The 15,247-nt window shown below is 40.4% G+C and overlaps 1 protein-coding gene across 2 annotated transcripts in view; it reads right to left on the reverse strand.

The window, feature by feature from the left end:
• The window catches only part of fstl5 (follistatin-like 5), a 314,218-nt gene extending 303,774 nt beyond the window's left edge, over positions 1-10,444 (reverse strand). For both annotated transcript variants that reach the window (XM_041797754.1, XM_041797753.1), the window contains exon 1: positions 9,934-10,444. In XM_041797754.1, coding sequence (XP_041653688.1) covers positions 9,934-9,956 — 23 coding nt within the window. In that variant the 5' untranslated portion in view covers positions 9,957-10,444. The remainder of the gene's footprint in view (positions 1-9,933) is intronic.
• Between the last annotated feature and the right edge of the window lie 4,803 nt (positions 10,445-15,247).

The raw sequence follows: 15,247 nt of genomic DNA on the forward strand, positions 1-15,247 counted from the left end.
GGAGCTTTGTAAGATGGATTTGCCTGATGACAGACATGGAATCTGGCCAATCCATCTGCTTTACAGGATTAGGGCTTGGCACCACAAGGAGGCATGATAGGGCTTAGCCCCCTCAGTTCAGGCTACACACCAGCCTTAATTAAATACAAGAAACAACACTGGAACAGGTAGTGTCGTTGATGTAATAAAGCAAAGAATTCTCTTAGCATGAGACAGCTCTGTCTGTTCCCTTCTGCCACAAGATTTGATCCTTAATTTGTCTGCAAGAAAGAGTTTTAGAAATGGATATCTGGATTTAGCTCTGTGATAAAACAGCAACAAAGAGACTCCAGTACCAGAACTCCAGCAGCCATGGTGAAATTGCAGAGCTTTAACATGCTAGGAAACAATTATGGGAGGAAGGAGCACGGGGTTGACACGCACAAAAGGAGACTCTTACATTTCTGAAAGGTCAAGCAGCTTTTAGCTGATATTTTTCCTAACAGTTTAGTATGTTGGACAGGGATATAAAGTGTTATTTTTCAAAACTGGTATCTCAATTTCCTTTTTATCCTAAATCATAATTTTAGATTGTGCACACTGCTGGGAGTATCAATCACACAGCAGGTTTTCAGTTGGTTTGATATCCATAATTTAGTTTCCATTGTGCACTGGAGTATCAAATTGGTATTTAAGTTTATTTTAGAGAGGCTTTTTAATTTCCCTCTTTTTATTCCAAACTAACTCTTCAGGCTATTTGTTTAGACCTTTGTGTTGCAGAGCTGTTCAAGGCAAAAGGACAGGTAAAATGCATCATTTCAGGTCAGTCGTTCTTTCGTGATGGCTGAGTTATGTATGCAATACACAGAATGAGCATTATAAGAAAGTTACATTCTCTGCAGTCAGGTCTTTCTTCATAAAACAGTTAATGCCACCAATCATGCAGAAGTAGGTGAACCAGGATCAGTGGCAGATTCAGAGTGTTTGGGCAAAAACAATGAAAGGGCACCTGCAATGAGGGAGTGGGGCAGAAGCACACAAAAGTCATCATGCATTAATGGGAAGAAATCCTGTATGATTTAAATGTGTGTCATTATGACATTATATCTTTACATTTATCCTTTTATTTGGCAAACATACTCCAGTGATGATGTCAGCTCCAGATTCAATTTGGAGAATGACCTCTCTACTGAAGCAGCTGTCACTGTGGATGTTCACTATGTAGAAAAGCTGCCTCAAGAAAGGGCTCTTTATCACATTTTGTCCAACAAGAGGGCACCCTGTAGGGTGCTTTATCATTTTCCCACCAGAAGGGTGCCTTAGAGCACACTTTACCACATTTTGCATGCTGGACAGGCACCCTAGAGGGCACATTTCCATGTTTTATCCATCAGGACGCACCCTGGAGGGCACTTTATCGTGTTTTATGTACCACAGAGGCATCCATTAGGGCACTTTAGTTGCTTTTTTCCAACATCAGGGCTCTGGGGGAGGGCATTTACCCCTCCTCTGAGTCCACCATTGAATAGGATGATGACTGACTATTATAATAAAAAAAGATTCCCGTCATCCTGGTGCATGTATCTACTACTATAGAGTGGCTGCTAAAAAAAGCCCTTTGCCTGACACCACATGGGAAAAATGCTCCTACTTCACAGCTGATTTTATTTTTTTACCTCAACATCCTCCTAAAGACTCTATCGTCTCATCCAATACTTTTAAGTTTTCTGCAATACAGCATGATGTAGGTTTGTGATGAACCCATTTAAGAAAAGACTATAAATAAAGCATGATGTACTTTAGGGGGGAAATTTCTGATTGATGAGTCAGGATGCAGGCAAAAGAAGGACAGAATAAAACAGAGTATCCATCCTGTCATATGGTCACTTCTGGCTCCACAATATCTAAGGTGGCGGTGACCACAAGGGGGAATTCCCAACCATTTACTGAAATAGCAGTAGCTATGTCCACTTCTGACACACAATCTGTGGTTTAAATGCTTCCAGCAACAGTGGACTTGCATAAAAGAGAAACCTGCACTTTAGAGGAAAAGCAGGTTCTCACATCATGAAAGAAGCGTTCTGCTTGCCGGGAGACATAAGATGTCTTTTCAACATGGCAGCAGGATAAGATTCTTCAACGTGTGTGGGTCTGCTGCACAATAAAGACTCAATGTATTGAAGAGAGGAACTACAAAGACAGACAGGAAGACACAGATGGGAGTTGGCAGCAGTTTCAGCTTCACTCTGAGTGGGAAAAAGGGGAAATGGGAAAGGGGGGGCTACATTAATGGTGTTATTGTAGAGGTGGGTGTGGGCTGAGCTGTAAAAACAGGAAACATTAAAACCTTAGTGATAAGCCATTCATGGAAACATTTCTTTTCAGACTCTAAATGAGCTTATTTCACTTAAATTATTTCACATGCAGGAAATGAAATCTGATTCCATCTATTTTGAAACGTTAACCTGACATTGTAAGGCAGTCGTCGGCTGCAGCAGGAGTTTCTGGTCAGCCGCCGAGGGAGGATTAAGAAGTAAACACCACACAGATAGCACTGATGGGTCCATTATAAAAGTGCTTTACTCTCCATATTGCTCCAGCGAGGTCGCTGTGGCTGTAATGGGTAACTCCCAGGTGGGATTGTGAGTAACTGTGAATGTGGAACCAGTCACTGCTCAGAAAGAGCGTGTGCACTCGGAAGGAAAAAAACAGATGGGCTATTTCAAAGAGAACAGGATACAAATATGCAAAATTAGAGCAAAAGTTTGATTTTATGGTTAAGGTGGAAGATTGGTTAGTGGTGGAATAAAAAATCTTGGGTTTAATCTCAGACATTCATTTAGCTATCTGTTGAGAATAATGCACGATTTCACACTGAAACTGGAAGCATATTACAGGAGGCATATACTAGATGGCCCTTCCTCTTTGGCTGAAAGCTATCATAGTGAGTGAACAGAATATTAAGATGCATCTCTTTTCAGCTACAGGACATACTTAAATAAATACCCAGCATCATGACTCAAACTCATCGCATCTAAATATTTAGACATGGTGTAATTTATAAAAGTAAAAAATCTACGCATACTGTTAGAGCATATCTGCTTGTGCATGCATTATAATGTATTGCATGCCATTGCATGATGCTGGTTTTAGAAGGTTTTCCAATGTGGCGCAGTATTCAAATCACTATTAGGGCTGGCAGCTTTATTTCATTTCCCAACAGTTTGTGATGATGTTGTAGTAAAGGTGTTTGGACCCCACTGAACTTGAATGGGACATGTTTGAAAAGCACTGACACATCCCCAAAGGAATCTTGTAGTGCAGTTGTTGATCCCTCATGTGGGTCCCAGCAGAAATAACTAGGAGCTTAGAATCTACAGTACAGTGGCTTTAAGGGGGCTTGTGCTGGATGAAAAAATTTTGTTGGATGTAATGGAAAAAGCTTTCAGACCTGAAGCAGCTCTCTGAGTATCTTGAAAAGCGAACTGCGGAGAAACACCGAGAAAAATGTGCTTCTTGAAAACCGGTCTGCTCTGCAAAAACAGCCTCTTACAGCCATCTCAAAAGGGTAATCGGTAAAGATTTCTGAACCTGCTGGGACGCCAGAGATGAGATCATTGTGTAGACCCTCAAACGCTGCCATTTTCACTGCCAGCTCAATTTTCCCTCCCCATCTTACAGCTTTTATTGTCATATCATCCAAATCTGCCCCCCCACTACCTGCTGCCATTACTGGGTGCCCACGCCTCCACTCAGAGTTTTTTTTACTCTCACATCTGAAACCTTTGATCAGTTTCAGAGATTTCTTTCTAGTGAAAAGAAATATTGACTGGAAAGCCTTTGCCTCCCTGCAGCGCTTGAGGAAAGTCATTGTAATAGAAAGCAGAGCAGCTCCATTAACACTGCTACCTGCTCAGCTGGCTCTGTCTCCTTCCTGTTGTTAAATGGTTTAATTGGATGTGGGATGGGAAGGAAAAATGGTAAAGACTAATTCTAGCCTGTGTAAGGGGGGAAAATGTTTTCCTGGTGAAAAATATCCTTAACACCACATGTAGGCTTTGTCAGTGTACCCTTTAGATTTGAATATGAGGTTCATTTCAGAGCAGAGAGTCTCCACACTCATCCTGAAAGTCAGGTAAGAGCCCTTTTTTTTACATATTTTCTCTGTTATTAGTGAAGACTTGTGAATTTAGCAAGAATTCTCACCATACTCTGCACAAAATTTTTATAATACATAGCCTACATAAATGATATATTACTTGGTTCTTGGTTTGTACTGAAGCGGAGAATCAATTAGTGAGTGCAGCCTTGAAAACAGATCCCCTCATTCATCTAAAAGCGCCACTGGAAATAGATTCTATCTTGTGGTTTCAAAGAGCTTTCACAGATAGACTGAATGCATTGTGGGAATTCAGGGATTGAAGTTGAAGTAAAGGCCTACAGACGGCTGAGCGTTCAGACTGCACAGCTCTCTGTAGCGCTCTTACTTCCACAACAAGAATTCAAATTACAGTTGTAATTAGAGGATTGTGCCGGCGTTGTTAGTGTCTGCAAGTCGTGTGAATCACAAAACGCGTCACGATTGTGCAACATTACAGGCTCCCAGGGATTTGCCTCGGATCAACAAAGACATCGCAAGCATTGCTAAACCTTTCAGTGCAATCGGATAGAGGCGTCACCAGAGCTATTAGAACTGACATGAGTTATACAGGTAGAGCTTATATTTCAGTGATTAAAATCACTAAAATATTCTCATCAGTGATGGAAAAAGTTCATGAGGTAAAACAGTGACATAAATACGTACAAATCCTCTGTTTTTAGTAAAAATTCTGCTCTGATAGCATGACTAAAGCATAGAAAACAAAAGAATTAACTGCAAAGTTAATTCAAGTGGAGAAGAAAATATTTTTTTTCTTCAAGAGAAAGTAAAATAAAAACTTTTTAGAAGTTTGAGAGTAAAGCACCATACTTTTCTCATGTTTTTCTGTTATTTATGTTGTTTTTATGCAGACTCTGTGCAGTATAGGTACAGTAAATGCAATATATGTTGTCTGTGGTTTTCATTTGAATGAGCTCCTTTGTGTATTTATGGATTGTTGTTTTTTATTGATTGTCTGCTTATTGTAGAAGCAGCTCATGTTGTGCAGTACTGGAGTCAAGGACTCATTTTCCCAAGTGTCATATCATATTAAAGTGTATCACCTTATCTTGTATTGTATTGTATTGTCTCTATCATAGTGAAATAATCTCATCAATTATTCCTCAAAGTTCTATAAAAAAGTCTCATATTGCATCTTATTGTTTTGTTTGGTACACTGTAAAGCAGAACAAGTTAACATATCAAAAAATATTTGCTGAAACTAATTGCTGCAAAATTTTAAGTGGTGGAAATGGACATGTTGCCGAGAAACCAGTACAGTTGGCGGCAAGAATATGCACTCTTAAGTTATATCTTTGAATTGTAGCTTTATTTCACAATTCAGTTGACGATATATGTTGAAACCTATGACATCGAAGAAGATGGATAGTCCAGGAAACTTTTGAAAGAAGCACAGAAAATTTCCATCAAGAAAAACACAAAAAAGATGAAAAAGAAGACCTCAGACTCAACAACAACTCCTGGCTAGCTTAAAAGCTAACAACTGCCAATAACTGCCATGGGAAACTGTCTGATCAACGGTAAACTACTGAATGCTAAGGTAGCATGGCGGCGGCACATACTGATGCAGTGGGCCGGCGCTCCATCAGTGGCAGCAAAACAAAGTCCTACACTCATACCAGAACTGACATTCTGTGTATAAGAGACTGCTTCTTTGACTACTGCAAAGGAAGCCAGACGGAGATTATCCTGAGGATGGGCCGCTTGGAGAGGAGGAGGAGGCAGCACGACGCCTACAGCTGGGTGGGAAGGAGGCAGAAACACCGTTGTGCAAGAAGGCGGAAGCGGGGCAAACGAGCAGGGCTGCAGGCTAGGCTAAGAGCAGCTCCACACAAACCTAACGTACTGAGCATCTTTCTCGTGAGTGCCCGCTCCCTCATCAGCGGGATGGATGACGTGGGGCTGCGGATTTCTAACCACCGCTTGGACGACTGTGTTTCCTGCTACAGAGGAGACTGCCAAATGAAATTTCATTGTGTTTTTACTATGCAATGACAACAAACTTTCTATCTAGATTTTTGATTAGACTCAGATTAAAATATATAATTTAAACTACAATCCAAATGAGTTAATAGAACTCAAGAGGCAACTAACTGAGATAACTGATTACATTAAAAAATGCAACTACAAAAACAGTATTTGTCTAGTAGCAGGTACTTAGCCATTTTAAGTTATATCAACTCAGTTTTACTTAAACATTTATGTTAAATAAACTTTTTTTAAGTTAAACTACACCATTGAAACTTTCCTACACTGAAAATCATGTTTATTTCTAACTCAAAATATATTTAAGTATTTTTTTGTAGAGCAACATGTTCTTCACTCACTGCAACTCTCCCTTATATCTATCTCATACCTTAATCTTGAACATGTATGTCAATCACTGTAAGCTAGTTTATGGGAAAATATCTGAAAGATGCGTACTGAATCATAAAGCCCTCTTCTATCATATTCTACCTACAGAATGGTTGCTTCCCACAGGTGGGGCTTCTCTAACTGAGTCAGTAACTTCACTCATGGTGCTAAAGTGTCTAATGCCCAAGGCATTGTAGGAAAACTCTGCAGATTAAGGAATGATTGTCAAATGATTTGTGTGCAATTACAAAAAAAAGTACTTCATGTGATTTAGTACTGTTTTCTTGAAACTAAAAAAATGCATCCTATCAATTCAGAAAATTGAGTTCAAATTGTCGTTTTGAATTCTAATGTTATCACGACTCTTTTTTTAAACAACTTCCAACTGTTCAGTCTTTCATTGAGACTGAAAAGTACATATTGTCCAGGAAGTACTCTTCCACAGAGTTCATTTACTTATCCTTGTCACTTTGTGGATGGTTCCCACAGTCAGGGCCTCACTAACGGAGTCGATAACTTCACTCATGGTGCAACAGTGTCTCACCAATTATCCCCAACGGATTCAGTATTGCAAATTTTATCTTCCGTACTGTATCATGTTAAATTATTCATCAATCCTTCCATCTTCTTCTGCTTTCCTTGGCCAGGTCACGTTAGTGGCAAGCTAAGCAAGTCAACCAAGACATCTCTCTCCCCAGTGACACTTTCCAACTCCTTAGACGTCAGCAGTACTGAGGGTGCTCTGCCGGACCATTGTGGTGAAGAGGGAGCTGAGCCATAAGTCAAAGCTGTTGATTTGCCAGTTGATCTACCTCCCAGCCCTCACTTATAGTCCTGTACTCTGGGTAATGACAAAAAGGATGAGCTTGAGGATAAAGGTGGCCTAAATGAGTTTTCTGTGGAGGGTGGCTGACCTCAGCCTTAGCAATAGGGTGAGGGAGCTAAGAGTAGAGCCTTTGTTTGTTCAAATCCAAAGGAGCCAGTTGACGTGGTTTGGGCATCTGATCAGGATGCCTCCTGGGTGCCTCCCTTTGGAGGTCTTCCAGGAACTGGGAGACCTTGGGGAGGACCCAGAATGTGCTGGAGGGATTCTATATCCTGTCTGATTGGGGAAAGTTCGGGATCCCCCAGAAGGTGTTGAATGTTGAATTAGATAAATCATATCACACTCTAGCTGTACTATACCGTATGACACTACATTGCATTGCATCATACTGTATCCTTCTGTACCAGGTTATTTGGCGTCTTATTGTAGCCTAATATTGGGAATCATAGCATATCACTTCATATCCAATGATATCCAACTTCAATAAACTTATCAATATTTCCAAAGGGCCCATTAAAGTATTAAGTAGTATCATGTCAGATCAGACTGTGTGGAAGCAGATTGTATCATATCGTATTGTAGCAGTTGTCCCCTGATGTAGATGGGAAAAACGTTGCCTGGTCTGATGAGTCTCATTTTCAGCTGTGGCATTCAGAGGGTAGGGTGAGAATCTGGCGTAAACAACATGAAAACATGGATCCATCCTGCCTTGTATCAACAATTCAGACTGGTGGTGGTGTAATGTATGGGGGATATTTTCTTGGCATATTTTGGGCCCATTAGTACAGAGGAGCATCATTTTAGCCCTCAGCCTACCCGAGTATTATTGCTGACCATGTCCATCCCTTTATGACCACACTATACCGATCTTCTGATGGCTGCTACCAGCAGGATAATTCACAATGTCACAAAGCTCATATCATCTCAAAGTAATTTCTCGAACATGACAAAAGGCTTCAACAGTCACCAGATCTAAATCCAGTAGAGCAACTTAGGGATGCTCTGGAACTGGAGGTTTGCATCATGAATGCGCAGACGACAAATCTGCAGCTCCTGCATGATGCGGTCATGTCAATATGGACCAAACTCTTTGTAAAAACTATGCCATGAAGAACTACGGCAGTTCTGAAGACAGAAGGGGGTCCAACCTGGTACTAGCAAGGTGTACCTAATAAAGTGGCCGGTGAGTGCACCATTTATATTGGTATTGCATTGTTTCATAGTGTACTTTAATAAGCTCCTCCATTTTCCCAGTGGGTAGTTCAAGTGAACACATTATCCTGTCATATTGTATCAGATTCTATTATATTGTACTATAATGTATCACATCCACATACTCTAATAAACCTGTCAGTTTTCTCCACAAGGTCAAAATTGTGTATTCTTGCATGTTGTCTTGTCCTGTTTTGCCTTTTCCAGTCTCAAGTGGTACTAGAGTGAATTATAATAAAAATACAACTGTCCTCTCACATGCTGTATTGTGATGTAGCATGCTTTTATAAACTCACAATTTTCCCTAAGGGGTCATTAAAGTGTTTGGTGTAGTATTTTAGCACAGTGCCATGTCATGTCTCTTGATATGGTATCATACTTTTACCAACCACTCATTTGTTTTAAATATTCTCTAAACCAAATCTGTCCTATCATACTTCTATGAAAAAGATATGTTTTGGAGTAAAAGCACAAGTCCTTCAAATCTGTGCCTAAATAAAGCACCTGAGTGGGTGTATTTTCATGTTCCAACACTGCTAACAGACAAAGCCATTGTGGATTTCTACTCTAAAAGTTTTATAAACTGCTTTTTTATTCGAAAAAAAATCCTTTGTGCTTTATTTCGTGGTATTTATTGTCCCGTGGGAGACTAAAAGTTCCCATGGACTACACTGTTTATCCCTCGGTAGACACCTCTTAAAAGGATCTCAGGCTGTAAATCTGAGTCGTATCGATGGCACAACTTAATCTGCTTTTAGGTTTGCTCTTACTCCATCTGCTGCACAGACTAAAAAAAGGAGAGCAAAAAACAGACCCAAAATGTCCTACGCAAACCATCAAACAACACAATTAATGTCCGTCCCCTGCGTTAGAGCCTGTAATATTGTGCCAAATGAGTCAGGCGCAGCGCGGAGGATGAAAAACAAAAGTATAATCCCTCTGCTGCTAACGGTGTCACTCAAGGATTAGTGTGCCAAGGCACAAAAAAAAAATCACTAAGTACTACGTGGATAAATTAAAAGCTCTGGGCAACGTGGCGAGTCTCCAATCGATCCATACACATTGGGAGCGATTTAAAGAGACGTGTTTGTGCCCCACTGAGGACAGAATAGCACCAACTATAATCCTAACTTCTAAAATATCCTGATATCAGCGGATTCAGCCTCCGGGACGAGAAGAGAAGCGGGGGAAGCCTTAGGTAGGAGAATGGAGTGTATTTTCCTGAGTCAAAGAGAGTGACCCGGTGGGTAATTGGAGAATAATGGTGTCACCTCACGGCTGATGAGGGAAAAATTGGCAGTTTCAGAGCGAGTCAAGCACAGAGAAGGACTTTTCATGCTCCAATTTGGGAATTTGTCCACAGCAGACATGCGTAAAATACCTAAAAAATCTATTTTCTTACCTGTGTGCCCAGACGTAAACCATCCAGGGGGATAATCCAAGCGAGATTAGCGGTGAACGCAACACTTCTCAACAAACTATTGATAATCTCGCAGCTCCAGTCAAACCCACGGCTGGCGTGCGGCGCAATTTCCGATGTGTAGAGCAAAGAGATGTCCTCCGTGGAAGTTTTCAGCTATAAACAGCCAAAGGGGAGGTTGTTAATCCTTTCCCAGAATATCTTTCGCGCACAGCAGAGCCGGTAGAGGAGCACGGGGAGGAGGAAGAAGAAAAAGAAGAAGGACGCGGAGTTCAGCACCACAGCGCAGTGGACAGCTCCGTAAAGAAGGAGAGATCTCACCTCGGCCGCTCTCGGGTCTCGTGTGCGCCACCGAGGCAGGAGCCACCAGCCCCAACCCTCACCTACTGGCTCAGTCCCGACCGGATTTACATACAATCACGCGCGAGGGAGGGAGGAAAGGAGAGGGATGGACCAATCACAGATGTCCCGTAGTAGACAGAAGCAGCAGCAGCGGCAGCAAGAGGCGACAAAACGAGAACAGACGGAATGTGAAGCGGTGCGGTCGCTCCGTGCCAGCGAGCCAAAACTGCCCTTGACTGAGCGGGAAGAGAGAGAGAGAGAGAGAGAGAGGGAGAGGGAGAGAGAGGGAGAGAGTTTCTGTACGGCTGCCTCACTCACACAGAAGCACACGCAGGGCACGTGCACTCCAGTGATGGATAGCTGACTACAAAGCTGCTGTATCCTCCATTTTTATTTCTATGTAATTTCATGTCTTAAAAATGGCTTTCTTCAAGGTAATGCTCCAGCTGTTAACAAAGGAAAATATTATTATTTACAATTTTATCCTATACCATGCCCGAAAGGAGCAAAGAATCAAAACAAAACTGAACAAGAAACTAAAAAACGAAATACTGGAAGAAAAGCAAAAGCAATCTCAGAGGCTTTCCCTACACGAATGAGTCATGATAGTGACTTTGTAAAGACTGATATTAGCTAAAAGTATTCATAGCCAGTGGAAACCACTCGCAAATCACTGCTAGATCACCTGCAGTGCCAGCCAGGGAGGACACTTTTAACAGCTTTTCTCCTTCACTATGTGAAATTCATAGAATTCATGAAAGGAAAATGGTTTGTTGTTTAGTAAATACATCTTATGGACAGACCTTTTTTATTGTAGAGAATACTGAATTCAATACAAGAAAGAGCAGTAAAGGAGGACAGAGTTTTGGCTTGGAAAAATGGGGCCATAATGTTATGGAATTAAGGGGGCAGAGTTACACCTTATAGGAACAGCGGTATCACATGAGATACAGCAACAGAACGGCAGCTTTCAGTAGTTTTTTTTAAGATGCTTCCACATATCAAATATTGCTATTTAAAGAAGCATTTTCCAGCATTTTCAATGGCAGTGTCCAACACTGGCTGTCTGTCATGGCAGCACCTTAAGAACCAAAATTAAGCTTGAAAACTGCCAGAAATATGGGATAAGGTGAGCTCCCAGGTAGGAAAATATAACACAGGGTAGTTATTTCTTATATTAATGTAGACATGCCAGTGTGTGAAATCCTATATATTATACCTTTAACTTAAATTTCTAAAGATGCTTTCTTGTATTAACTTTAAACAGGAATATGTAGGAATTCACTGTGGTGTGCCTGGCACCTACCGAAGGTCTCTAAGTGTTACTGCACTGTGGAAAGCTCAGATGCCTCCATCTCACAGACAAACAGAGAGTGACAAAGCAAGCAGAGTTAGAGCATTTTTAGAGTTAGCTAAGTTAGAGCAGATATTTGGGCTCAGTTAGAAGAAAATCAATCTGGGCATTCTTGAGATATAGTGTTAACAAGAAGGCCCAGACTGACAAACACACATAAGGCAGAAAGTTGGACGATGTAAAACCCATAATGCCTAAGGTCTCTGCTATTGCTGTTGCAGAGGAAAGTGTTTGAATTCCGTACTTGAATGTACTGCACAACTTGAAACATGTTTGTTGTGTAAACCTTGCTCAGTAAAAGGAACTTTTTTTTGTCAGAAAAAACAGGGAGTCTTGATATTAAAAAGTTTTTTTTTGTCCAACAGCTCAACAAATAGTCTGCCACAAGGACATTCTCTTTAAATACAGCTCAAGTGTTTAACAAACATCCAACCAGCACTAAGGATAAAAGACCATTTATAAGGCATCATAACAGAGACTTTTCTCTACAGGGACACCATTAAACTGTTTCTATAGTTACACTGTGCTACACTGTATGGCACTGAGCACACAGGGGTCTTGGATGCTGATTATTGGCTCCCTGAAAAGCTCCTTTAAATAGGCTGTGTTGGGTCAATACTATGTATAATGTATAGTATTTGTGGGCTACATTTGCTGCTTCAATCACTGTTTTCCCTTTGTGCAAATACAGTTATTTATGCATTTATCATTATTTATTCATAAAGCCATCCTGTTTAGCCTATTGTTCATTGAGTTTGCAGACATTTCCCTTTTTTCTATTTACACTTCAAGACAAAAGACTCTGACAAAGGAATATACACTGCTAAGCTTCTAAAGTGTTTCTGTTGTAGCATGAATAACAGATAATTTTTCCCAGTACAATAATTTCTAGTACAAGATTTTCTTTAGAACTGATGCAAATATGCTTGATCAGACCATTTATAGAGGGCTGGCCTAAGCATATATAGGTTATAAGAGTAAGTCCCTTTTTTGCTTGTTGTAATTAAAACAGAATTATAAAACATTACATTACATTCAGCATACAAATCATATACATTGGTTGTGCCTGAAGGGATTTGTGGGAGATGATTTCAGTTGCACTCTACTCATTTATTTGGCCAGTATGAATGAATAGTCTCTTTCTGTCTGCTGGTGCACATCCCCATACATGATGGTGGTTTCCATCATGCATTCCCATGTGCATTCCCATGCACACAGTACATTCAGCTATGAGCTGGACTGTTGTAAGTTTGGAAAGTACTGTGATTGTTTCTGGGAGATCAGGAAGTCCTCCACTCCTCTGTCTCTGCTGGGATGTTGGGTTGTAGCTTTCTGCACAAAAATAGAAAAAAAAACATCTTCATACCATTATCCCTCCTCCACCAAACTTCACAGTTGGCACACTGCAGTCAAGCAGGTAATGATGTCCTAGTGTCTGCAGAATCCAGACTCAGTCATCTGACTGCCAAACAGAGAAGCATGATTTGTCAATCCACAGAACGTTTCCACCTCTCCACAGTCCAGTGTCTGTGCTTTACACAACTTCATCCAGAGCTTGACTTTGGACTGTATGATGCGAGGCTTGCATGCAGCTGCACAGCCATTAAAACCCATTCCTTAAAGCTCCCACCAGCGCTTCATTGAAGCCACTTGAAGTCACAGAGCTCTTCAGAATGACCCATGTTGTACTGAAAATGTTTGCAAAATGATTTAATACACCTGTAACAATGGGCTTGATTGAAACACCTGAATTCAATAACCTACAGTTGTGTCCAGATACTTTTGTTCCTCTTCCCCTTCCTCTTCCTCTTCCTTTCTCCCTAAATGACCAAAGAAACAATGTGGTGGACGGCTCCTATCCCTGCACTGCAGGACAGAAAGATTTAGAAAATCTTTCATTCCATCAGCAATTAGACTTTATAATTCTATCGTAAACAGATGAGAGAGACTCCAGACAATGGATTTTCCCTGCGGGGATAAATAAAGTTATTGTATTGTATTTTATTGTATTGTCTGTATTAGTAAGTGGGTGACATATGCAAGACTACTTCCACATTTTGTGAAATATGTGATTTCTTTTTTAAAATGTAATATTTTTCAAACATATGTACATGATTGTGTCTCATTTCTTCCAGTTCATGACACCTGCATGAAAAAACAAAACACATAACAGAGACAGAAAGCAAAACAAAAATAAACAAAAATAAACAAAAACAACAACAACAACAAAACTCATGGTCAAGCCAACACAGAAACATAGTAAAAGTATTCAGATGCAACTGTTGTCAAAATTCTTGACATTGAAGTATGTTTACTTTAAAGTCAAAGTCCACATGACTGTCATATATATTCCAAAAGTCTAAAGCTCTGTCTTTATTCTTATTATAAGTTTTGTCTAAGACAAGGACACTTCAAAATTCATTCCACCAGTGGGGTACTTCTGTGGGTTTTGATGCCTTCCAGTTTAAAGTCATGCACCTCCTTGCTGCTGATAAGACAAGATCTATAACCCACCTTCATCGTTATTCCACTAGTCTGACATATTTGTTCCCAGGAGACATAAATGGGGCAAAAGGGGAGCAGACACATGTAACACTGAGATGTCAGCGTGATAACAGAGGTTCAAAATGCCTAGAGTAGGTCACATAACCAAGAATATAAAAGAAAGTACCTTTTTGTTTCTTACAACGCCAACAGAGAAAAGTTATCTAGAGCTAGAATATGCCTTCAATTACAAGAGCACTTATGAACTATCTGTCTTGAATGAGCTGTATTCACAAATGAACTTCTGATGGAAACGTTGTAAATTCTTTAGATAACTTTAGTCCTCTTCTCCCTATAGTGTAAAATAGCATCAATTCCCGACTGCTTATAGGCTCTTGCAGAGAACCCTGCTTAGTTTTTAGCCTTATTTTAAAAATCTTCACACTAAAAGATGCTAGGTTATTTTTATAACCCAAATACCGGGTCACGGCTGTTGGGTCACAGATTGGTAGGTTTGACGCAACGTTGGATTAGAAAGAGTGACCCAGCAAATGGGTTTCTAAGTGGGCAAGGGACTGGGGAAGGGACACTGCCATTTCAAATTTGTGTGCCGTAGTTTTCCCATCATGCTTTTGGTAGTTAGTTTAGATGTTTTTAGATGTTTAAGATGCATTTATATGTGTTTAGATGTGTGTTGTGCAGTGATCATTGTTAGGATTCCTTTGCTCATGTTTATGGTGAATTTTTGTTGCTTCTTTGTTCTGCACCATGAGCGAAGTAATTCACTGAGTTAGTCCCTTCCTTATTGCAAGGGGTTAGCCTTCAACAGAGAAGACAATACAGACTTATAATTCATCCTAGCTCTACATCTGTCTCTTTACTCCAGGCATGTCTGGCTGGAAGGAACCCTTGAGGACCTTTTAAGAGTCTAAATACATGGGAAAAAAGAACTTCATTTTTATGTTGGAGCTCAGCAAATGACAGTTAAATCAGGTGAGACTTAATATGAGTTTAACGTTAATTTATTGTATAAATTTAATGAAAGAAAAATGTGCAACGTCTTTACTCCATCTTGATGCCTTCATGAACTTACAGGGGTAGTAAGGCAGGAATAGG

The sequence above is a fragment of the Cheilinus undulatus genome, linkage group 10 (assembly GCF_018320785.1).
Source record: "Cheilinus undulatus linkage group 10, ASM1832078v1, whole genome shotgun sequence".
Classification (NCBI taxonomy): Eukaryota; Metazoa; Chordata; class Actinopteri; order Labriformes; family Labridae; genus Cheilinus; species Cheilinus undulatus.